General features: G+C 36.5%; 1 protein-coding gene across 1 annotated transcript; it reads right to left on the bottom strand.

Annotated features, from left to right (window-relative positions):
* Positions 1-20,052: 20,052 nt before the first annotated feature.
* LOC113274351 (chaperone protein DnaJ-like) lies at positions 20,053-23,747 on the bottom strand. Its single transcript, XM_026523761.1, has 3 exons — positions 23,244-23,747; positions 23,077-23,149; positions 20,053-20,481 (listed from the first exon to the last, which is right to left on the bottom strand). Exons 1-2 carry the CDS (start codon positions 23,603-23,605, stop codon positions 23,095-23,097), a joined length of 417 nt encoding a protein of 138 aa, XP_026379546.1. The 5' UTR covers positions 23,606-23,747; the 3' UTR covers positions 20,053-20,481; positions 23,077-23,094.
* Positions 23,748-24,345: the final 598 nt, after the last annotated feature.

Below are 24,345 nucleotides of genomic sequence, written 5' to 3'. Positions count from 1 at the left end.
GGAGCGAAAAGAGCAAAGGAACGGCAAAGACTTCCGCTAGGAGGAAGCGAAGAATGATGTTTGCAAGAGCCGGATCAATTAGAAGTGGGCTTGAAGAGGAAGAATTGTTCTTAAAGAAGATACGGGCTTGGCATACCCAAGACCCTTACCCAAATCCATTTCCATTATCCATACCCATTTCCATGAGAGCCGTCAGATTGGATCCATCTCATCATCCAACGGTCGCCTCATCATTGTGCATCAAATTCCGAAGCTCCCGTCAAACACTATAGTACCTAACTCCATCTGAAGCCGTCAGTTTTGTTGTATCTCATCATCCAACGGTCGCTTCTATCGCGTCGTTGGATCATTCCATCACCTTTTCATCCTACACTTTAGCTTCGCTGAGCATCAACCTTTGATACATCCGCCTCACACCCTAGCATCAGAAACCTATACCCTCAACCAAACACACCCTTCTTCTCCATCGGGTTCTTCTTCTCATCTTCCCCAAAAACTCCACAGTTCTGCAACTCCATCACCTCCACCAGCTACACCTTCTTCTCGAACCACACCACCACCACAACTACCCGACAACACCACGACATCTCTCCCTAGCCTAGACTTCTTTCCAAATTCACATCTCTGAACCCTAGGTGTGGGTTTGACAAGAAAGCTCGAGCTAGGGTTTCACCAACAGCGAGGAGAAGACAAAATTGAGGGCAGGAAAAGCTTCAGAAGAGCATAGGGGACATACCCAAAGCATGGGTCGAGCTCAATTCAGGAAATTGGTGAGAGAATTTGATTTTCCCCAAAAAATTAGGGTTTCGAATTAGGGTTTTGTATTTTTGAAAAACTATAAAAGGGAAACTGATGTAGGATGTTAAAACTTGTTCTTGGGTCATCCGAGAAACCCCCTAATTGGGTTAATTTAATTCTCAATGTCAATTTGATTTCACTGTTAATTTTTAGGGTTCTTCATTTGCAATTTTCATTCACTGTTTAGTTGTTTAAATGCAATGTTATTTCACATGATCATGTTTAGTTCCATTTTAATGTTAATTATGTTCTGAGTTCACTGCTAGGGTTAGATGAAACCATTAATTCATTGTTAAGTTCAGTTCAAGTTTTGATATAGTCTTGTTGTGCTAAGAATACTAGGATTGAAATTATCCTTCAGGATTGCTTACTCATCTAAGTGATTGATCTGCGGTTAGTTTGTTTTGTGAGAGGACAGCTAATACTAGGATTAGATAATTATCTTAGTGATACTAAACCATCCTCCTGAAACAACCCTTTGATGAGCAGCAGGCTGGAACCTTCACTGCCATCTAGATAGTCAGCAAGCCTAGAAGCTCACTGATATCTACACCAGGGACAAGAACATAATGGAACTAGGATGACTTAACTTAAGTTAGTGGTGGATTCAATCCCTAATTCTTTATTTCTTTGTTCTAGTGCTTCACTGCCATTACTTCCTTGGTTCTTTATTTCTCACTGCCTTAGGCTCATTGCCTTTGATTCTTTGCCACTGTCAATCTTTGCATCTTTGGCTCACTGCCACTGTCACTTACTGTCACTGCTTAGCTTAGGAAACTTCAACTACACACACAAGTCTCTGTGGATCGACCCGTATTTGCACATTAGATTCAATCGACACCGTGCACTTGCGGTTATCATTTGTAGGATTTTTAGAAGCCTACCAGGTGGTCGCGCTGTTTAAGAAGAGCTCAAACGAGGTGAGACCGACCAAAGCGGTCTCGAATGCATCACATCCGTCCAACTTCTCCAGCCTAGTTGGACGGCTTAGATCTTCCCTCGAATGATCGAAAGGGTATTGGCGTGATCACCAACGACCCAACTACATTCTTGGTCGATCGACCTACCCACTGTAAACCAGAAACGCGTTAAATCACACGCCCAAAGAAGGGTGATCGCGCAACCTTTAAAACCCTAAATTGAATAAGCGGCGTTATACAACTGCCGCAAATCAATCGTGTCCGCCCAACTTCGCCAGCCTAGTTGGACGGTTTAGATCGTGTTTCTAACGATCAAGGAGATGCCAACGCGTTCACCATCGAACCAACTCCACACGTGGTCGATAGACTTGCTCATAGCAAGACCAAAGTGCATCAAATTGCCGGCCCAAAATAGGGTGAACGCGTTGTTCGAAAACCCTAAAAAAATGCTTTGCGGCACCACACTTCTGTCGCAAATTTATCGTGACCACTCATCTTCTCCAGACGATTTGAGTGGCTTAGATCTAACTTTAGACGGGCCGAGAGATGTCAGCGTGCACACCGGTGGATCGTATTTGCACATGGCCAATCGACCTGTTCGAATCAGCGCCCAACGCTTTGATTCGACTAACGAAAACAGGGATGGCCGCATGGCTTCCAAACCCTAAATACGACAACAACAATGTACAACTGCCGCAAATCATCTCGTCCATCCAACTTCGCCAGCCTAGTTGGATAGTGTAGATTTGTTTTCAGAAATATAACAAAGTAGCATTGTGATCACCGACCATCTCTTCCCCACAGGGAGCGATCAACCAAGTGATAGCTCGCCCATAGGGTTCTCAAGCGAACACCCAAAGAGGGTCGGCCTTGCTGCTTTTAAGACGCTTGATTCGTGACTGATTCGATCGAGCTCAAAAAACAACGATGCTTCTAGCACATCGATTATTTTCAGCTGCTTATTCGAAAGTGATGCTTCACATACATCGATTATAAGAAATGCTTTATAAATATCGGTTTTACAAATAATTTATTATTTGACCTAAAAGCACTACGTGCTGCTTTCAGCAACGAGTCCCGCGACTCGACCCACTTACTCGAGATATCAAACATGTCACAAACTGGGGGATGCTCAATGGGGTATTGGTCTTGCGGTTTACAGCGTGCGGCGTGCAACGCGCCCATTACGAGAAAGTGTCAGGAAAGACGGACGGTTAAAAATATTGAGAGTAGTGGGTGAACGTGTGATCAGTCTTCCCTCACAACGGAAACACGATGATCATTAACTTCCGCACAACTCCACTTCTCAATTACTTAACTTCCTCCACTTCTTGTGAGATCAGGGTGCGCTCAATGACTTGTATAAATATGTTTTCAATCAGTTTCGACAAGAGGAAGACATAAGTGTTATCAACACAAGTATCCAGAAACCATTTTTATGATACAAGTCATAAAACAACCACACCTTCATAATTCAACACCTTTATCTCAAACACCTTCTCCACTTCCCTTCCTAAGATCAACCCTTCTCCTTCACCTTGTGACCGAATTGAATCTGGAACGGCTATTTCTTCGTTTAGGCCAGAGTCTTACAGATTGATCTCTCGAACTCAAAAGTACTCCTGTGCAGCACATTTGTTTAGGGTTTGAATTGGTTTCTCATCAACACACCCAAATTTACCAAAAACAACAGAATTAGTTTTTACCCTCAAAAAACCATGTTGGTTCACAAATAGTTAACCGTGGTTAGCCATATGATTACTCTCATATCAACCTTATTCATCTTAACCATAACTAGTTCAAATGACTCAAATGAAACTAGTTAAAGAGTTGTTCAAATGTTTAGAAAAAACAATTTAAATCAAATAGGTTTGATTCACTTGAATCAATCATGAACATTATAGCCACGGTTTGCAAAGAATTGCATTCCTTATGATTTAAATTCTTAAGTTCATGGACTTGACCAATTTGACAGTTTAACCAGCTTAAGTATGCATACGGGTATGCGTACTTAAGCAACCGGTTCTGAGTTTGTAAAGTTTCCAAACTCAGCAGAAATTTCGGTTCAAAAACTTCTGCCAGTATGCGTACGGGTACGCATACTTAACCTGTCTCTTTTACCAATTTCGTATACACACATATGCATACTCTTGGCTTCCAATTTATGGACTTATACACTAATGTACGAACACACTATATATGCTTATATCCAAAGATGGTTACATCATCAACTCTTTATTTCAATCACTGAAACATTCTTCTATAATGACGATAGCTGTTTTCACACACTATTAGCATCAAAGCAATTTTCAAGATATTGAAATAATCATTATTGAAACCTTTCAAGTCTTACACCAAATGATTGTATCACACAAGACATGTAAGATGTTACTCGACAATTTTTCATGATATAAGATGAACTTGGTCGAAGCGAAATCTTACCAACACATATTTCGAGAAATATGTAAGCGAGATGTACTCAGCTCGAAATCTCAAATGTGTATAGAGAAAAATATATCGTAACACGACTTATGTCTCAATATAGGAGATAGTAGAAATAGACTTTCCAAGTGATAGATAAGTTCAAGTCTCCACATACCTTTTGTCGAAGAAGTTCCACAAGCTCCCCTTAGTAGTTTTTTGTCTTCAAGATATGAACGTCGAGAGATTTAAGCTCAACTACACTATCTATATCCTAGTCCGAGACATCTACAAATACACTAGAAATCAAGACTTATAGTTTTGATCACTAACATTGACAAACATGCTTGAGATAGAAACGCATGCGAGTTTGACCGAGCAATGCTCTAACAACCACAATTTCCTTTCGTATTGCAGCTAGTAAACATAATGGATCTACTCGATTTGAATCTCGAGTCAAGATACAAACTATACAAAGATATTTCATTAAGTTACATTTTTTTGATGAATAATGGATGCTATATTATGAAAAAGATTAAAGGTTCAGTCGAGATTTATCATCTAATGGGTGACAATTGGAGTCGAATACGAACATCGGACCTTCGAAAGTATCACAAGAACTATCAAAAAGAGAGATGGGGTAAGGTTCTAGCATGTCTTAGAGTTGAAAGTTTACAAGTACATGGAAAAGTGTCAAATCCAGTATTAAAAGAAAGTTTCAAAGATTTTAATGCAATGTTTGAAGAGATTCATAAAGCGCAGAGCTCGTGGGTTGTGAGCGATGAACAACTCTAGTTGGAGCTCAAGGTTTCTATATCAGTTGTTATGATACCAGCTTATCTATCTTTCTTATCAAGGTTTAGGCAGTACTTGGATTCAGGGAGACGGACCAAGAAATATATAAAGTATGGACCGGAAGATATTGAGACATCGATCGATGAATTGTTCGATGGGAATCCTGCATCAACTGTGAGAAGGAGAACATGATGATGAGAAGGTTAAATGATCTAATTCTCTCTTTTGTCTATATATTATATTAAAATGGTGTTTATTGTGATGATGAAGACAAAGTTATGATCAGATGTGGATTTCTTGTTGTTGTTCATTTGACTCATTTTTTTGGTGTTATATTTGTGTTTATTAAATGTATGTTCTTCTTCTGCAAAGAAAACAATCTTTTTTATGTGATTAAATATGTAAAATCTAATTAATGTTTCCTTGATTTTGATTCCAATTAATTTTAAATAAAACACAAACATTTTCAGGTTAATTGAATGTGTTTGGATAAGTGAGTAACTCACCCTATGGTTAAGAGGGTAACTGACTTTTGTTATATCAGGCAATATTCTGAAAACTAGCCCAAGCATCGAACCAGTAAACTTAATGGGTCATAGGTCATTGGTTCAACCTGTGTTCACTCGGTCATATACTCATATATATCTTGGCTTATGCAAATGAAATGTTATGAGAACAATAATGGGCTTATGTACACGAATATCAAAAATTGACTATATTAATGTTTGCCTTAGTAATAAATTTTTATATTAAAAATAAAAACCTAATTGTGCCTCCTCGGTATTTATTCTCCCTTTCTGTTTTCCTCATCACCGTTTCATTTTCTTTTTTTCTTCCTCCCTTGCTAACATAAGAAACACACAGAAGTTTTATTTCGCTATTCTTTGTTTTATCTTCACGAATGATCAGAATTTTCACATCGTCCAACCAATACTTTTTTAAGTATGAATCTGTTTTTTTGAACATCGTAACAACAATATCACAGCATCATCGTTGTTGCAAGATCATCACCTTAATCATCACAACACTACAACATCATCAAGTGGATTTGTTCTTGTATTATTTTTCTGTCGAACTTATAGTTAATTTATTGTTAAGTTCCATTGTATTATTCACATCAAAAAAAGGGGAAAACTCTGTTAAAGTTTTTCATTGGAGATTGGTTTCACTCTTCCCTCGATTTGTTATCTTAAACTCCTATGGATTGTGTTATCTTTTTTCATGTTTGTTTGTGAAACTCTCTTCTTGATTGAATGATATATTCATATATATAAATGTTAAAATAATTTAAAAGAAAATTAATAAGATATATTGATTGTAAAAATACCGATTTGAACTAGTTTGGATCATACTGGGTCAGATGGGTTGGCGGTCCGACCGGCCAGGTCAGCTGGTTTTTAATAAATAAGTTGAAGGGACAAGGAATCAAGCATAATGGATGAGAAGCTACAAAGTTTATTTATTTTTTAATTCATATGTATTTATAGTTTTCTCACTGAAATTGATAAAGGGGGAGATTGTTAGAGCACTGCTCGGTCGAACTCGCAAGCGTTGCTATCTCAAGCTTGTTTGTCAAGTTTAGTTGATCATAACTATATACTTGATTTCTAGTCTACTTATAGCTATGTCTCGGATTAGGATAGAATGTGTAGTTGAGCTTTAGACTTCACAGCGTTTACCAATTGAAGAAGAAGAACTACTGAGGAACTTTGAGGAACTTCATCAACAAAAGATATGTGGACACTAAAACTTATCTATCACTCAGAAGTCTAATCTATTATATCTTCTTCACATTCTTCAGATGTTCGGAATAATACTTGTATGTCTCAACATTTCTAGATTCTCTAGTCTAACCTAAACGAAATTGACTCTAGTTTACAATCAAGCAACTTTAGATGATTTTTGACACACTAAAATATGACAACCCAACTTGACATACCACTGCTTGGTGAGTTCAACGAGCTATGCTCTAACAATCTCCCCCTTTGTCAATTTTAGTGAAAAAACTCTTATTACATATGGATAAACAAATTACAAGAGTTCATGTTACATAAGCTTGATTCCAAGTTTCAACAACACAATAACCTGCATATATTCGATCAATAAATGCCTCTGTTGGAATTTGAATAGAAAAAATTTTACTCCCCCTAAAAGTAAGATAGGTAAATATTTAATCCGAACATCTTTGTTATTCCCCTTTTGTAGTCAGAATTACTACACAACAATATGATATGTTTCTCCCCCTTAGTAAATGCTTTACTCTTCCGTTAGATATAACGTTTAAGCACAATTGTCCTTTCATTAGTGATTGCAAGTCACTTGTTCACTCTATATATTTCTCCTCCGTTTTGTCACAAAATGACAAAGGTTCGAGCAAATAAAGGACAAACCAAAAGGATCTTACAAATCTAAAAGACTTGTAAACAACCTATAAGAGTTAACCACGAAGGTTTCACATACCACTTTAGATAACCAATATTAAAACCGAAACTATAAGTAATTTATTTTTAGTATGTTATCAAGAAAAAAATTCCCGAAGCAATTTTCCCTAATAGTTTAACAAATCTACTAATAAACTTAATTCCCTTTTTAAACAGGTTGCGTATGTACAACCGCTTGTTTTGATTAGACCAAAACAAAGATGAGAATTAACTTTATTTCTCTCATCGGTCTCTAATTATTCAGACAATAACTTGAACCTTTCTCTTTAAACAAGAAAAACACGAGGTTAGTTAACTAGTTTTTTTTGTCAAGGCATTCGATTAGACTTGAATAACCGAATCCTCCAATTCGATAAAACTAACTAAGATCAGAATTAACTTAGTTTCTTTTATCCGGGGTCGATTTGGACTAAACAAATGATCCCGTATTTCGTTAAGCCATAAATAATAGATACCAACTAAAATAAATTGACTTGCACAATTATTTTCTTAACCGTAAGAAATTGAAACAAACACAGACATTATAGCACCGTAATTGAACCGAATTTCGTTAAGCAAAAACACTTGATACCAAACAATAAAGAAGATACCAAACAATAAATCAAATAAATTGACATAGTTTTTCTTAATCGAAAATAATTGAATCATACACACACATCCATACACAATAATGGAATATATCAATTGTACCGAAATTTTGTTAAGCATAAGCAAAATATATGCAATATAAACATGCTTTTCTTAAACAGAAAAACGATTAACTAACAAATTCGTTACCTCAGATTCCGCAGCCTCTTCTCCCCAGAAAGATATATTATTAAGCGCAAGTTCAAGTAAGAACTCTCCCCCAGTATGTTGTCATCCTCTCTCAAGAACAAAAGAACAACAACAAGAGACACCTTTACCAAAGAAAGGTTGAAACGGTTTTAACTAATGCGTGCCAGTAGCAAAATTTGAAAACCCGAAATACATATGTTATGCTAAACATAACTCATGTAAACATAAATTGATTCAAAATATTGTGACTTTTCACACATGAGTTTCAATCAGAACTCCTTATAATCCTTTGATAAAGCCTGCCAACATGGGCTAGAACTTAATCCCGCTAAATAAAAAAGCCACACAAACCATAAGGGTTACCTCATATGAGATCGAATACTAAGGTTAATGAAAATCGAAATCAGACATCCCATAAACCGAATACACATAGCAAAAATATAGACATTCAATCACAGTCTATGTAATCAGTAACTATCACAAAAAAATTTATAAAGAAATAATTTTATTCATAAATATGATAGTTTTTTTCAAAATGGTCCTTTCACAAAGGTTAATGCATTGAGTATCCCACTTTTAAATAAGAATTTAATCTTATTTTCGCTTTGTATGCCTTTACAGAGAGTTCCTTCAGAAGGTTTTCAGCTTCTATTAGATTCCTTTTTACAGTAATCTAACCCTCTTTTATATTCTCCATAATCATCAGGACACTTGTGGTTAGCCATACAATGTTCGTATAGCTATATAGATTTTTAAACGAAATATTATGTGATAATGTTGTGTATTCTTGATTTAAATTTAGCCCAGCTCAAGGAAGGAATGAATGATGAAATGCAAGTCATGAAATGACTTAGGCATTGGCCCAAGAATTTTCCAAGGCTCGGAAAATGTATATGCAACAATGACATTGTCAAATACGACGTTGTTGTCTATTAATCGGCAAAAAGAATGCAAGTGATGCACCTAAAGTATGAAATTAAAATAAGCAGCAAGGCAAAACTCGAATAACATGACTTTACTCGGATGTTGGCATCCAAATGAGCTAAATACATGGTCAGGATAAATGTAGCGCAATCATAGTTGTACATTGACAGAGGCCAAGTTGCAATGTTTGTTGAATATTGGTTCAAGTTGTCAGTTATGAGTGCCAATGCGGGAGTTAGTTGGGACGGTTATAAAGTGGATTTATAACATTGTTTGTCATTCTAACCGTCGAGGACAATTGCAGCATCAATATGCAATCCAACATAAAAGCTAGCAATCATAAAGCATTGTTGCGGTTGGGATAACTAATTGTGGACGTGTGGCTGTCCATAGATTTTCAAGTGGTTGCACATGGTTTTTGGCCATTGTAACCACTGTATAAATAAAGTAGAAGCATTAGAAAATTCAGTAGGCTTACAGAGAGGAGATTTAGTCTCATGTTTGAAAGAATAAGGAATACTAAGAGGTTGATGGCCTGTTTAGTCCATTGGTTGGACATAAGTTTTGTAATTTTCCTTTGATACAAAAACATGGGTTAATTGTGTCATATCTTTGTGTTTATGATGTTGTTGATTTTATGAGATTGTCAAATGGATTAATGCATGGCAGACCTCTTATGTTTATGGGGGCATAAAGAGTTAGAGAGAAGAGAAGAAAAACTTTCGTTGTGTTAAGCTTTAAGGGTGAAGGAAGATGCATACTTTAATGCAAGTGTGCAAGGCAGCTGAGTACTTGTGGGGTAAATCGATTCACTGAACCACAAAGTATTGTCTATCATGTCACATGGAAAATTTTAGGTCGTAAAATGGCCATGTGACAGTTAGTATCAGAGCTTTGTTAGGGGACACAATTCTTGATTTTTTCCCTTTTTATTCCAGGTGGTGTCATTTGTTTTTAAAATTCATAAGTAAATTGTTTGGGTTTTGAAAAGAAGAGGTCACCCAAATACAACACAATCTTTCATTTATCAACCCATAATTCTTTTACCAAGTGTGATCGTCTATGGACAGAGTCGAGAAAATACAACAACTTCGGTACACACTTCGTGTGATCGTCTATGGATACGAAATCGAGACAACACAACAACAAGATCACTTGTGTGATTGACTATGGATTCAAGATTGAAACGATACGACAACGAAGTGTTCACTTGATAATAGGTATTAAATCGAAACTCTATAGGATCAATATCAAGTGATATGGAGTTAATGTACACGTGTAATTTACTTAATAATAATTATTATTATAATGCACAAAATAAAGTAAATGACACAACAAGATTTTTTTAATGAGGAAACCGCAAACGCAGAGAACCTCCGGGACCTAGTTCAGTTTTGAACTCTCAGAATTAAGCCGCTATACAAAATCTGATACCAACTTCGTATAGTTGATACCAAGAAGACTACCCCTAGCTACTTAGTTTTTTCACCACGCGCCTTCGAATTCGAAAGTCACGCACATGAATCATAACTCCTTTGGATCGTATTCTAAACAGTAAATGATGAAAATCTGTTTGGTAACAACTTTATTCAATCTTTGTGATATGAGTTTGACCAAGGTTCTTCCATTTAATCTAATAAACTTTTTGTCGGGTTTAGATCAATCTGAACATTGATTATCAAAATAATCAAATTCTAGATTTACAACTAATCATATTCGGATACTGAAGAATGCCACCAAATGATAGTTGTCGATCTCACACAACTAGTCAATCAAGTCTATCAAAGATAAACACGATTCTAGTTGGATCCCATCTGATCAAGGTTTGTGCACTAAATCCACAAGATACGAAAACTAATAAGAATTCTTCTTTTTCTTCAAATATTCTATTGCCTTCCATACATGCACAACACAACTTGAATCCTCTTGTGATCAATCACACACAAAATGGAGTATGTTAACAATGGATTATCACAAGATGCCTTTATATCCAAAAATGGTTCTAAAGATCCTGTCGCTACTTTGATCTAGTTTGAGTGACCCTTATGTCAGAAGACATGACGCTCAAGAATAATCAAACTAGGTGCAACTGAAGTTACAACAACCGTCAGTCAATCAAATCAATAATCGAAAACTAAAATAACAATGCAATAATCTAGTTTCCCACCAACAATACTCGTAGTGCTTCTTGATGCGATTTTAAGATATTTCTCCTAATTATGGTAATTTCCTCTCCGAATAGAGGGATCTACCAGAAACTACATGAATGAATTTTGCCTGGCTCTTAAGGTAGTTTGCAAGAAATACAAACTCAACTATTTATAGACCGAGGTTGTTTGGACAACAAGGAAATTCCAAAACCGAAATTATTCTCAAGATATTCACATTAAAATACCTAATTTCAGTTTTCATATTTCACTTAAATGCCAAACCATATTTACGAAAACTCTCATAGAAAACTTCTAGTATTAGTCTAACACATTAACTAATAATATTTTCCATAAGATATGCTTTAATTGCTGGTAATTCAAACATATATGATGAAAATCATAATTAAATATATTTCACTTTTTCGTTATGGGATCACCTTGAGTATCAAGGAATATCTTTGAACAATTAATGGTAAGACTTATGTACATGTTCAAATAATGTCGACATCTAGAAGCTTCTCGTCTTAGCAAACCCAAAACCCTAATTCACACACATCATGAAGAAATATGTGAACCATGGAAACTAGGTTTTTCTCATGGAACCGGTTATGCCATCACTCCAAAAAATGTTGTGACTGGATATAACATGGTTACCACGATAGGTTGTAACCGGTTACACCTTGCTCCACAAAGTAGCTTGTGACCGGTTACACCTTGCTTCCCGAAGTTGCTTGTGACCGGTTACACCTTGCTTCCCGAAGTATCTTGTGACCGATTAATACTAACTTCCAAATTCATCTTTTGACCGGTTATACCCTGGATTCCAAAGTAACTTATGACCGGTTACAACTTTCATTCCAATATAGCATGTGATCGGTTACACCATGATTTTCAAAGGAACTTATGACCGATTACAACTAACTATAAATTATAGTCTATGACCGGTTTTACCACAACTCTCAACCAAAGTTAAGATTGGTTTTACCTAGTTATCTTGTATTGATTAATTAAAATATTAAATGAAGAACCGGATCAACACATCATGATTTTCTTTTCGATTATGAAACAAGTTCATACATCTACTTCCTTAAACTAATGTAATAATACATAGTTTTCTAGGATGAAATCACACATATATAATGCACACATAATCAAGTAACTATATACAATAAATTATGTCGATGTCGTATTTACGAAGTTCATAAGAGTTATATTTCGTAATGTAATTTCTTAATACTTTGATCATACTATTATGACCAAGTCTAACACTAGAGTTTCATATGTATATATCTTGGCATGTTATGTTTTCAATCTAAAATGACTTGAAAGATATGTTAGGAATGGAAACAAGATCAAGTCAATATTACTAACCTCAAGAGGAAGGATGATATCGTCGTTGCAGTCGTTACTTCTTCATTTTCTTCAGGTCGTCAGAGTAATACTTGTACGTCTCAACATTCCTAGACTTTCTAGTCTAACCTAAAAAAAGTTGACTCTAGTATTTAATCAAGCGAGTCTACATGAGTTTTGATACTAAAATATGACAACCAAACTTGACAAACCAACGCTTGGTGAGTTCCACCGAGCTACACTCTAACAGGTTTCTTTAGTATGAAGGATAAAAGAGGTTGGTCTTGTATAGACAGATCAATTAGAATAAAATTTGAAACTTGAAGTAGCAATAGGCCATGAAATTTTATGAAAAAGATATCAAAATTCCTTCCCAAAGTGTTAGACTAACGCGTAAGACTCATTGGAAACCGGGATTTCAAATGATTGCATGACAAAATTGAAGAGCATGCTGAATTTTATGGTGCAATTCAGGTGTTAAAGTCCATGTTTCTCAAAATTATGCGAAGATTATGCATTTGGAATAAATGTCTTCGTAGTGTTATCAGTACCGTATACGTATACATTACAAGTGGTGATGGGAATTTTGCGAAAATTTCTGTACTCAAAGATGATGTTGCCCTTTGCAGTAGAAAAAAAGATGCAGAACTTTTCTATGCGATAGAATTGAAGGTGTCTCATCTTAGCCAGTTTGGTGAGAGATTTAAGTAAACTCTCTCGATACATATATCTCGGTGGTAATGCAAAGTATGGTTGTGGACCGGAAATTTCTTGGAAATATGATGCCATGAAAGAAGAATTGGATGACCAATTCTTGTCTAGCATAAAGCTTATGAAAAGGATGAAGAAAAAAACGTAAGTTAGGAAAAAACGATATACCACGGTCTTGTGTTTGAAAAGAGTTCTTTGTTAATGCTAGATTCTCACAAGGAGTGTGCTTGCACCTGGTTTATGAAAGTGGAATCGATATACTTGGACAAGGGTGTCCAAATGCCTGCATTCGATCATAATCACAAGCGGACGTTCTTGTTGACTATTTGCTACTAAGATGATTTTGAAGAAGGGAAAAAACAAGAGTAACCATATCTGCATGGACAGTAAAAATGAGTTCCAAACTGAAGAAGAATTCAGCTTGCTTCAAGGAATGTAGGCAGTGGGTGCCTCATTTGCAAGGACTGTAGACTTTTTTGAGATTGTCCAATGGAAATTTTCCGCGAAAGTCACTGAGTAATATGGCTTGCTGAGCTCTTTGATGATGCTCATAATCACTAAGTCAAGTCCAATCCAGTTGAACAAAGATACACAAGTTTGTGTCAAAATTTGGGTGTTAACAAGCATAGAAGATATGCAACGGTAACATGCGCCAAACAGGATTTGGGCGTGGCCAAGATGCATAATACATCAAGAGATGTACGTTAGGCCAAATTGTGAATTCGTGGAGTATTCATGGAATGAAAATATGTTGGGATATATGTTTTAAAATAATTATTTTGTATATTTTATCAACAATTCGAGCTTGGCCCAGTGGTTAAGCATTTTGGGCCTTGGGGGTGAGGTCTCAGGATCAAATCCCTCCCCCTACTGATTGGATATATATATATATATATATATATAATATATTTAATTATTCCCGGAGCGGGGCCTTGGAGGTCTTGGGAGGTCTCTTGAATTTGGAAAGTTAGTTTTGCTAATTTTGAAAAGAATTTTCAACCCAGTTTTACTGCCCTTAATTACGTTGATAATTGTGCTAATTATGGTACGATTAATTTTTTCCATTTTATACTGTTATGAAATTTATAATGTTTGCAATAAATTAAATTTATTTTGCATTAATTCGTATTCATTGCTTGGGCTACAAAAATCAGTTTTGGAAGCAGAAGGAAAACAAGTTTTCAATACCACTGTTGTTTTGTTTTTGAGAATCAAGAGACTAGTTTTTCTGAGCAAGATAAGAAAGAGTGAAAGTGATCAATCTCTCATTGTGTGCGTGAGGGATTGAAGAGAGTTTTTATCTCGGCTGTTTTATCCTGGGGGCGTTGTGACGAAGAACGAACTGCTTGCACAAAACTCAAAGCAGAGTCACGAAACGTCTTAAAGAGAGCGACCTGGTCGTGACTCAGCCGTTATCTTGTTTTTGTGTTTAACTTTTGTTTTGCAAGTTTGAGATCGGCAATTGTTCCAACAAAATATGCTTGGATATTTTCATTATTATTTAATCTATTCTAATTATCTAGAAAAATATATTATAATTATTTATTAAAAATATATTAAAAATATAATTATTTATTTAGAGATTTTATAAATATCTTTTATTTTAGGTAATAAGTGATTATTTGGTAAGGAGTTATCTATATAAAGAGCTTCATGTTTTCATACTAAGAGAGAAAATTTTGATTAATGAAAACAATGATTTTCTAGAGAGTGGTATCTCTGAATCATGAGTTTTAGATTTTACTTCTGTTCGCGCTTCCGCCCTGCATCAGTTGGTTAAGAGATATGCAATGCTCCTTCATCATGTTTCGAGGAAGAAATTATCGTGTCGTTCAAAGAGCCACTCTCGACGATGAGAAAGAGCAAGTGGTAATAGATAATCTAGAAAGGAAGGTTAAGGCGCTCACCCTCTTATTGACTGAAATTCAACCTCAACAAGAGCCCAGTCATGGTCCTTGCTTACAATGATTGGAGGAAGAGACTAGTGGTGATGGGGAAAAAAATCTCGTTGGAGACAATGAGGAAGGAATTCAAGGGATTGCAGATAATCCGCAAGATTCGTTAGTGTCCGGGTTAAAGATTGAAATCCAAAGGTTTGGTGATATTTTTTCTTTTTTTGTGGTTGAAAAAAATCATGTTGTTGGGGATTAGAATCTACCACCAATATATGATATTTATCCGAATGATGAGATCATGTTATGTTCTAGTTATGTTGATTCATATGTTCTTAAAGCACTAAGTAGTCAGGTATATCAATGACATCAACTCCACTTTTTCAAAGCGAAAATATTGTTGAGTCTGATAGTAATTTTTCCAAGATTATTAAAGTTGAAGGATTATAAGGATTTTCATCGAAGAATCACTTATATATAAGAACAAATACTGACAAAATACGAGGGAGAATTTTTCCAAAGAAGGGAAGAATGGTTGAGTATTCATGGAATGCAAGTATTCCCGCATATTTTCATTATTATTTAATCTATTCTAATTACCTAGAAAAATATATTATAATTAATTAAGTTATTTTCATTTATGAAGAATATTATAAAAATATAATTATTTATTTAGGGATTTTATAAATATCTCTTATTTTAGGTTATAAGTGATTATTTGGTGAGGAGTTATTTATATAAAGAGATCCAAGTTTTCATAGTAGGAGAGAAGATTTTGATAAATGAAAATAGTGGCTTTCTAGGGAGTGGTATCTTTGAATCATGAGTTTTAGATAATAGTTTCGATTCGCGCTTCCGTCCTGCATCAAGAAGGAAGGACAAAGTAGTGGTGATGCATAAGGATAGCATGAGGTCATTCTAGACGAACTTCATGAAAGCTAAAGAAACATGATAACCTCAGTTTGAAGGAGTATTCAACTAAATGTAAATTATATTGTGCTTCATTATGAGGGTTGGACAAGAACGTTGATTGTTAGAAGAGTGTGGAAATTTGATTTGCAACATTGGGAACAATAGGTGTTGTCTCGCTTCCTTGTTTATTGCTTAAAAGCGAAGATGAAGTCAGTATTGCAAGATTTGTTGGGTCTTACAAGTTTGCAATCAGTTGGTGCAAGTATTTTCTTAAGTTTGAGTATACTTTCAGGTGGGTCGTGTGGACCTTAGTGTTGGAATGAAGTCTCTCTAGTAAGGTAGTAGTGAATGAGGGTATCTGAGACGAACATTCTTGTCTCTTTTGTTCAAAGTAAATCTAGTTCGCTTGGAATATTATACATAGCATATTAACCCAAAATGTGTAATAGAAGACGCTGAAAGTGAAAGGAGCAAATAGAGTTGGTGGCGTAAACGAGTTTTCTGTTGAGAGTTACGTGGAAATACGACAACATAGTGACGACATGGAGCAATACAGTAAGATCATGCCTTGGAAGAGCCTGCTGTTTTTTCATTATGATAAAGCGCAACAGTTTGAAGGAACAATGAGGCATATTGGTTTCAAAGGCGCGTGAAGAGGATACCTTTTCCAAAGTGACGGTGGGATTTCCCGGGTAATCCTAAGTCATGACTACACCAAATTCATGCATTTCAATCAAAATGTTGCGACAATGCAAGCAAAGAACAGCAAGGTGTTGGTTCTTTGGCATACAAATAATGCAAGTCCAAGAAGGTAAAGTTTACAATATGATTCAGAATACAAATGTAGTAAATGTTCTGATGTTGGCAGGGTGAAGCAAAAACTTTAGGTTGTGGCGCATACCAAAGTGGTATCGAATCATAGCTTGCATACCTTAAGGCATGGCATATTTTGGCGCAGGCGCAACATGATTGAAGCATAAGGCCGGGTCTTGAATAAGTCATGTTAAGTTGCGTGGTGAAACTAAAGTCGGAGAATGAAGGCAAAAGACTATGGCAATGATCATTGTGACCATTTGGGGAAGAATCATTACTTGCGTACACTTAGGCGCAAATGATTCAAGTGAGATTCAAGCCTAATTCAGGGAATTAACAAAAGAAATTTCAGTTTGTATTTTGGGTGTTGATATGTGATTGTAGTGCGGATTGGAGGTTTTTGTGGAAGTTAAAATTTCCACACAAAATTAAATGTTTCTTGTGGCTATTTTGTCATAATAGACTTAGCCTAAATGAATCTTTGCACAGGAAACACATTGGGAGTCATCCGGGCTGTAGTCTTTGCGACCAAGATTTTGAAACACCTCATCATTTATTCTTTTGTTGCAGGGTGGTAGGTCCCTTATGGAGAAAGGTGCAGAGATGGATTGGTTTTCAACCTGTTGCTGATCACATTTCACCCACTGCTTTAAAGAACTGGTGTAACTTTGAAGGAAAGATAGGAGGTATTGAGTGGAAACATATAATGCCTTTTGTGTTATGGTCGATCTGGAGGGGAAGAAATGATTGGATTTTTAGAAGGAGGGATTTCCAACCAAATAGGGTGCTTTCCAAAGCTTTGAATGAGACTAGAGAGTTCATTGGTGTTACTCAAAGGATGACAAAGGCTCAACAACGAACTGTTGAAGTGACGGTCCCTTTGATCATTCCTAAACAAGATCATGCTAAACTGAATTGTGATGGAGCTTCAAATCATCAAGGTCTTGCAGGCATTGGAGGAATTCTGCGTAGTGATCAAGGTGGCTTCTTCGCTTGCTATGCTAAGCATATCTTCAAGAATGATAATAATATGGAAGAGGTTTGCGCTATAAGAAATGGTTTTCTCCTTGCTAAATAAATTGGAATTAATAAGTTGGAAGTCGAAAGTGATTCGGCTTATACTATACAACTGTGTAAGAAGGAAGTACAAGCTCCATGGGGTCTATATGCTCTTGTTGAAGATATCCGTATTCTAAAAGAGAATTTTGAAGCTATCACCTTTCATCAAAGATATAGAGAGGCGAATTCGGTGGCCGATTATTTAGCTAAAGGCGGAGCGTCAAAGGTGTTGGAGGGAGTTTGGATTAATCAACCTCCGCATGATATTCGACAGTTGATTCATGAGGATCTTGCTGGAAGATCTCTTATGAGAGAAGTGAGAGTAGTCTGTTAGTTTTGTGGCTTGTGGCCACTGTAGCAAAAATAAAATAAAATATGTGATTGTAGTGAGAGTTGGAACGTATGCCAATGTGACAACAACAATACAAGCCAGTAGGATCAATGAAAAGGCAGTAAGCTAAGTGATGGCATATGGTACTAAGCAGAAAATTTTGGCAAGGTAAAAATCCCAAACAAGTTTGATGATTTTTGAGATCGTACAAGGACAAAGAACAAGTATATGGAGTATAATTTATTGCATTCAAAGAGGACGTTGAACAGATTGGATGGGGGAGGTTTGTTAGCGTTCCCAACAGTGAAGCGCCAAGATGGCACATTATTGGAGTCAGTGGCTAGCCGATGGAGCTGCATAATCCGACGGTAGAGCTGGATATCGTTATTTCATAGTTAGCCTAGCTCAATGAAGGAATGAAAGATGAAATAAAAGTCATGGAATGAATTAGGCATTGGCCCAAGCATTGGCCAAGGCTTGGAAAATGTATATGGAACAATGGTGTCGTCAAATGCAATATTGTTGTCTATTGCTCGGAAAAAATAATACAAGTGATGCACCTAAAATATGAAGTTGAACTAAGCAACAAGACAAGACTCGATCGGCATGACTTTACTCGGATGCTGGTATCCGAGTGAGCTAAGTACACGGACCGCATAAATGTAGCGCAATCATAGTTGTACATTGGCAGAGGCCAAGTTGATGGATATTGGTTCAAGCTGTCAGTTACGAGTGGCGTGTGCATCACACACATGCCAGAGAAAAGGAGTTGGTTGGGACAGTTATAAAGTCGCTTTAGGTTGGCATTCCCTAACCGTTAACGACAAGTGCAACATCAATCTACAAGTCAATACAAAAGCTAGCAGTTATAAAGCATTGTTGCGGTTGGGATAACTACCCGTAGACATGGGCTCTCCATAGACTGTGCAAGTTGTTGCACACGATCTTTCGTCATTGCAACCTCTGTATAAATAGCGTAGAAGCATTAAAAATTAAGTAGGCTTATAGAGAGGTAAGCTAAGTCTCATGTTTGCCAGAATAAGGCATCATTGCAACCTCTGTATAAATAGCGTAGAAGCATTAAAAATTAAGTAGGCTTATAGAGAGGTAAGCTAAGTCTCATGTTTGCCAGAATAAGGCATCACCAAGAGGGTGATGGCCTGTTTGGTCCATTGGTTGGACAAAAGTTTTATATCTTCCCTACATACGATAAAATGGGTTAATTGTGTCTTACCTTTGTGTTTATGATGATGTTGCTGATTTTGTGAGATCGTCAAATGGGTTAATGCGTGGCAAATCTCTTATGCTTAAAAGGCATAAAAGAAAAAAGAAGAAAGACTTCCGTTATGTAAAGACTAAAGCCTTAAGACAATGCATACTTTGATGCAAGTGTCCAACGCTCAATACTAGTGGCTGAAATTGATTCACTCAACTACAGAGTACTGCCGGTCATAAACCATTTTAGGCCGTAAAATGAACATGTAACAATTATGCTCTATGTTGTCCTCTTAATGATAACCACATTCTGGCGCCCAGTAACGACCAGGTCCAAGCCTGAGAGGAATTATTTATGTATCCAAGGACTGTTTTCCAGAAAGACGGAGAAATAGGGGTCACTCTGTTTTTTTCTTCTTTTTTTTTTTTCTTTTCCTCCATAAGAACGGACTTCCAAGAGAACTAAACTAATTTGTTTATCAAAAAGGCGGCAATTCAGCTGTCAAACCCCAGCCTAACGAGATCGGTTTACAGCTGACGATGTACCTCCTTTGTAGGAGACGGAAAATGAATTTCAACAAAATTATGTTCAGGTAACAAAATGAATCAAGCAGCGCATGGGCCTTCCATGTAATACAATATGGAGCCCAAACAGCAGACATATTGACGCAACATCATTAACTGGCAGAAGTTAAATGAACCCGACTAAAATTGTTAGCTAGTATTGCATACATACCTGTAAAACGAATACCTAAATCATTTACGCTACCAGACCTGTGTTTTTCAGTCCTACACTTAAAACCATTTTCTTTTTCGTAATCGACGAAATTGAAAAACTATTCCTGTTAGTAAGAAATGAATTTAGAAGGGAAAAATATAACATGTTATTCTTTTTAATATCAAGTCTTCTACTATTACGTGTTATGGTTCTTTTGGATGGACTCCGATGCTTCTTCAAACGATGTCTGCATACTGCATAGCAAATGCAAAATAGGTCAGTAATAATAAAACTAACCAGTTACCTATCATCAATGTTATCCACATCTGGCAACATTTCCCACAAAACGGATCATTTCATTTTGAAGACATGAGAGGGTTAAGGAAACCCAAGGTCCCCAGCCGAAAACGAAAATAAAAGATAAAACCACCACAAAGACCTATCTCAAGCGCGACTACATACAGTACGTGCACTATCTTTGTAGACATTTTAAGATCAGCCGAAAAAAGAGCTGGGTTGATCTCAACAAAATCACAATCTTCCCAAGTCTCTTTCATTATTTAACTACCACTGAGTTTGCTTTATCTTCTACTAAGGATTACTAGATATCATTATTTCTATTAGTCTTCACTAACGTTACACGGTTATAACTCATCCATTTCATCTCAGCATCCTAAAATCTGAAGAACTATTTCAATAACTCAACACCCAGAACTCAGCACCATAAAGCATATTAGTTGTTATTGTAGTCTAGTCAAATTTTCCTTCTTATTGGACTCATTTATAAAGGATAAAATATGATTTGATAAGGATGTTGGTCTAGTTGTCTCCTCTTCCTGGAAAAAGAGGTGAGAGAGTGAGAAGGACAAAAAATTATGGACTCACTAAGGAACATCAATTCAGGTCGATTCAAAACTTTTGAACTTTAGTGTTCGACAGTACCTAGTGGATTTCAGGAACAAATGGACAAATGCTCATCAACGACTAAACAATAGAGGTTTTTTAATAGAGTGTATGCTCTGTGAAGCAGCTACGATATCCAGCCGCACTTACTGGTCAGTCAAGTTCTACCCACAAGGAGCAGAATCTAAGTACATATATCAGAAAGAAACTTCATGTAAATTATTGTTAAATAATTGCCTGCAATAGTCCAGTTGGGTATTCTTAATCATCATAACGTAAAACGACTGAACAGAAAAGATATCTGAATTCTCTGTTTTCCATGTGCTTGTATCTTTGGATTCACTACTTATATGCGGACTACCAGTGATATCTCAATTGCTTCACTAACCTTTAAAGAATGTCCAAAATCTAAATTGCAAGTCGAATTTGTTTGCAGTTGCTTCCTTCAAAGCAGAAAATTCCCAAAAGAGACAAAAATCTGAATGTAAGTGGTACATACACCAACAGTAATTCTAAAAACGAGACTTTCATCAGTGATCTTAATTAGCCTTTCAATAACTCCTTTCTAGGCTGATACAATGAGAAGTTATGACTAATAGGGAGCCAAAACCTCGTCATTACCGCCATACTTATCAAAATCACCCTTCTCCAGAAAGCTTTCTTTTCATTGTGATATCTCCATATCTATTTGGAAAAATGAGGAGCTTAGAGCAACTGCAATGGACGAGTAAACCCAAATTTTCAGTCGAGTGGACTGGCGTAGTGGGACGGACCATCGATCAAAATTTGATCAAAGAGTAAAATCCAGACCAAATTTGGTCTGCGATCAAGACCAAATCCAAATATAGTCGGGCGTTGATATAATCTCCGCTACACATCGGGCGTTGATATAATCTCCGCCATTCATGGGGCGTTGATATAATGTCCGCTACACAAGGGGCGTTGATATAATGTACGCCTGAAACGGGCCGTTGGTTAAATGTACGCCCGATGGGGCGTTCATAAACTTAACGAGCGAAATGGGGCGTTCATATACTTAACGCCCCACTCCATTTTCAACTTCACAATTTATGAAACTTGCATGGGGCGGGCTTTATACCTCCGCCCCATTTTTTTTTTTTCTGAAGCGTATACTATACCAACGCCCCACTCGGGCGTTATCTTTACCAACGCCCCATTCGGGCGTTATCTTTATCAACGCGCGACCAAATATACTCTTTTCCCACTACGCCACATGACGGACTAAACCCAAATTTGGTCTTTTTTTTTTAGTCTTTGGTCTTTGGTTATACTCGCACCACTGTGGACGCTCTTAGTAACTGGCTTTTCTTCTTAGGTCGACAAACCATAATTCATCCTGCTCGATGAAGATTTTTTTTGTCTAGAATCAACCCATAGAAAGTCTCAAGCCATTTATTTCATTCTCTTGGCAATGAGACTGAAAATGTAAATAGCTCAAGCAAATACATATGCATTCTAGACAGAAAGTTCTTCATCAGAATCAACCAACCCCTATGTAATCTATCCTCGATGTTATTCACATCCAGCGGCACCGTCCACAAAAACAAGTCATGGTTACTATCTGCTCATCTCTCTAATAACTACTCTACCAGACATCAAGTAGCTTTCTGTTATCTTCTACTACAGGTATATTCGTATTACTAGATTTAGTTGGAATGTATATTTTCTATCAGTCTTTACTATCGTTACACAGTTATAACTCATCCATCTCAGTATCATAACTATCATAACAATCAGAGAGAGACCTCTTCTCCCCCCTAACCTAAATTACTAGACGAGGTTTTATGAAAACAAAGAATCTTAAAATCCAAATAATATAATCAATGTCGGTTTGAAGTGCAATTACTTTTGCAATTTCTCAACAGAAAATTATGCAAATTAACCATAGACCAACAATAAGAAGAAATTGAGTTTTCAATGCATACCTCTGAATTGTGAAATTTCTAAACAAGCACTCTCTTGGCTACTTTAAGAACCACTGATCCCACAATAAGAACACTGCAAGCAAACAAACAAGGGAAAATATCAAACTCCAAAAAACACGAATCCTATCAAAATTTAAAGAAACAGAAACCTTAAAAAGATCACTTACCCAGCAAAGGCAACACCATAAAAGAAGTTCTTGATACTCTTAGGATCAACATCTCCCTCATAGTTCCAGACTCCATCACCAAAAGTCCCAGAAGCTCTATATTTGGGTTCTCTTCTTACTGAAGTTTCACCACTATCGTCTTCATTTCTTGACCCTGAGCTATCAAAGATTGCTTTATCAGTGATGAGAAACTCATATGCTTCACAAATTTCTCTAAATTTGTCGGTAAATTCATCGATTACTGTCTGGGAAGAATTTGAGTGTTTGTCTGGATGATATTGTAGAGCTAATTTCTTAAATGCTTCTCTGATTTCAGTTTTACTTGCGTTTCTTTCTAGACCTAGAACCTTATGGTGATCCATGGAAATTTCTAGGGTTTATATGATTTGATTAGACTTGATTTGGTTCGGGTTTAATGGAGGTGGAAAGGAAACAGGTTTTAGAAGAACGGGTAGCCTTTTTGAATGAATCAAGAGAGTATTGACTATTGAGTAATTAGAAACCGACTCGAGATGAAGACGCGTTAACACATTCCATCACGGTTGACACTTACACTTTATCACGTGTAACGTTTCCATTTCGGTGCCGGTAGCTGACTGGCAGTTAATAGCATTCCATAATTACCCTATAGCATTCCATAATTACCCTGATCGGAAATAGCTTTAAGTCTGGTTATGATAGCTTCAGGCCGGTACAGTAGTTCAGACGTTTTATCCGGAGAGTAGTTCATTGTTTTCCGACCGTGAAACTATCAGTTATACCATCTTCTAGTTGTGATCATGAGAATAAATTAAAAAAATGTTTTCGGGCTGTGGATTATACATCAACGATCCAAACTCTCCCGTATGTAAACGGACGTTACTGTTACGAGTACTGGTCATCTAAGATTCTATTTCATATGATTATGTTAATTGAGGTTCCGTTATAAGTGATTCGGTGCATGGTCCGGTGTGTTAGTGATTTGCAGTTTGTCTTATATGTTGGTTATGCTTTCATGTATCTTTCGGGGTAAAACCTGTTTATTTAAAAAAAAAAATGCACATTGAAACTTAAAAGTGCTGGAAATGCTAAATTTATCCGTCAAAATAGCATTTGGAGCTTG

This window comes from Papaver somniferum, chromosome 4, assembly GCF_003573695.1.
Source record: "Papaver somniferum cultivar HN1 chromosome 4, ASM357369v1, whole genome shotgun sequence".
NCBI lineage: Eukaryota > Viridiplantae > Streptophyta > Magnoliopsida > Ranunculales > Papaveraceae > Papaver > Papaver somniferum.
Note: the sequence above shows the minus strand (reverse complement) of the source record. Positions and strands in the feature narration are given on the sequence as shown.